This window comes from Salvia hispanica, chromosome 6 (genome assembly GCF_029641045.1).
Source record: "Salvia hispanica isolate PSC_SH4W2 chromosome 6, Shi_PSC_v1, whole genome shotgun sequence".
Classification (NCBI taxonomy): domain Eukaryota; kingdom Viridiplantae; phylum Streptophyta; class Magnoliopsida; order Lamiales; family Lamiaceae; genus Salvia; species Salvia hispanica.
Window position 1 is genome coordinate 14,640,279 of NC_142697.1, and position 1,010 is coordinate 14,641,288.

At 39.0% G+C, this 1,010-nt stretch overlaps 1 protein-coding gene across 1 annotated transcript; it reads left to right on the plus strand.

The window, feature by feature from the left end:
* LOC148923262 (uncharacterized) lies at positions 1-714 on the plus strand. Its single transcript, XM_089061441.1, has one exon. The coding sequence runs from the start codon at positions 1-3 to the stop codon at positions 712-714; it is 714 nt and encodes a 237-aa protein (XP_088917567.1).
* Positions 715-1,010: the final 296 nt, after the last annotated feature.

Genomic DNA, 1,010 nt, shown 5'->3' on the forward strand with positions numbered 1-1,010 from the left:
ATGCGATTCAAGTCATACCGATTGTTCCAAGACTTGGTTGAGATCTTTGGAAAGGATCGCGCAGGAGGAAAAAGTTCGCAGGGCACAATAGACCTTGCTAAAGTTACAAAGAAACAACAGGCCTCGGTAGATCTTGCTAAAGTGGCAATCCAAGAGCCATATCTACCTTACTTTGATGTAAGTGATTTCCCTCCCATCTTCAATGCAAACACTCAAGATGACTCTTTCTCCAATAATAATGAAAACATCAGCCATGAGTTCCCCCACAGCTATGTACCTTTGGAGGAGGAGGTCGCAGATACACCTTCTCCAGATGAAAGCAACTCAATCAATTCTACCAAAAGGGATGGTGATAAGAAAACTAAGTCCACTAGAAAACGTAGTCGGCTTGAATCTGCAACCTCTAAGGACTCGGTTATTGTTGATCTCATGGATAAATTCTTCAAGCAACAAAATGAATCGATTGGTATTTTCGTCGACAAACTTGATAAACGGAGTGAACAATCGACGAGCAGCAAATCTGAAGTTGTTGACAAGACAAAGCTTGTTCTTGAAGCTTTGAGAAAAATAGCTACACTCACTGAGGAAACTCGACTGAGTTTTGCATACAAAATTACAGTTGATGCACGGGTCACAGATTTATTTCTCAATTTCACTGAAGGTGAACGTATTACATTCGTGAACATGATGCTGGCCAACAAGGTATTGCCATAGAACTTACCAAACTTTTATGTCACGTATGTCACCAAACATTGGGTGTTATTTTGATGATATGTTAACAGTTGTGGCTTGTTGTTTTTGCTGCTATTAAACAATGTATGTAGGTAGTATCAGTTGGTGATGTTGGTTATAACAGTTGTGACAGCAATGTATGTTGGTTGCTTTTGATGAATATATATATATATATATATATATATATATAGGGGAGCACTAGGGTGCCCCCTTATTTAGAGTCACAACGTACATCCAATCTGGTGCTGCCATATGGCACAAAACATGCAATATTTTAA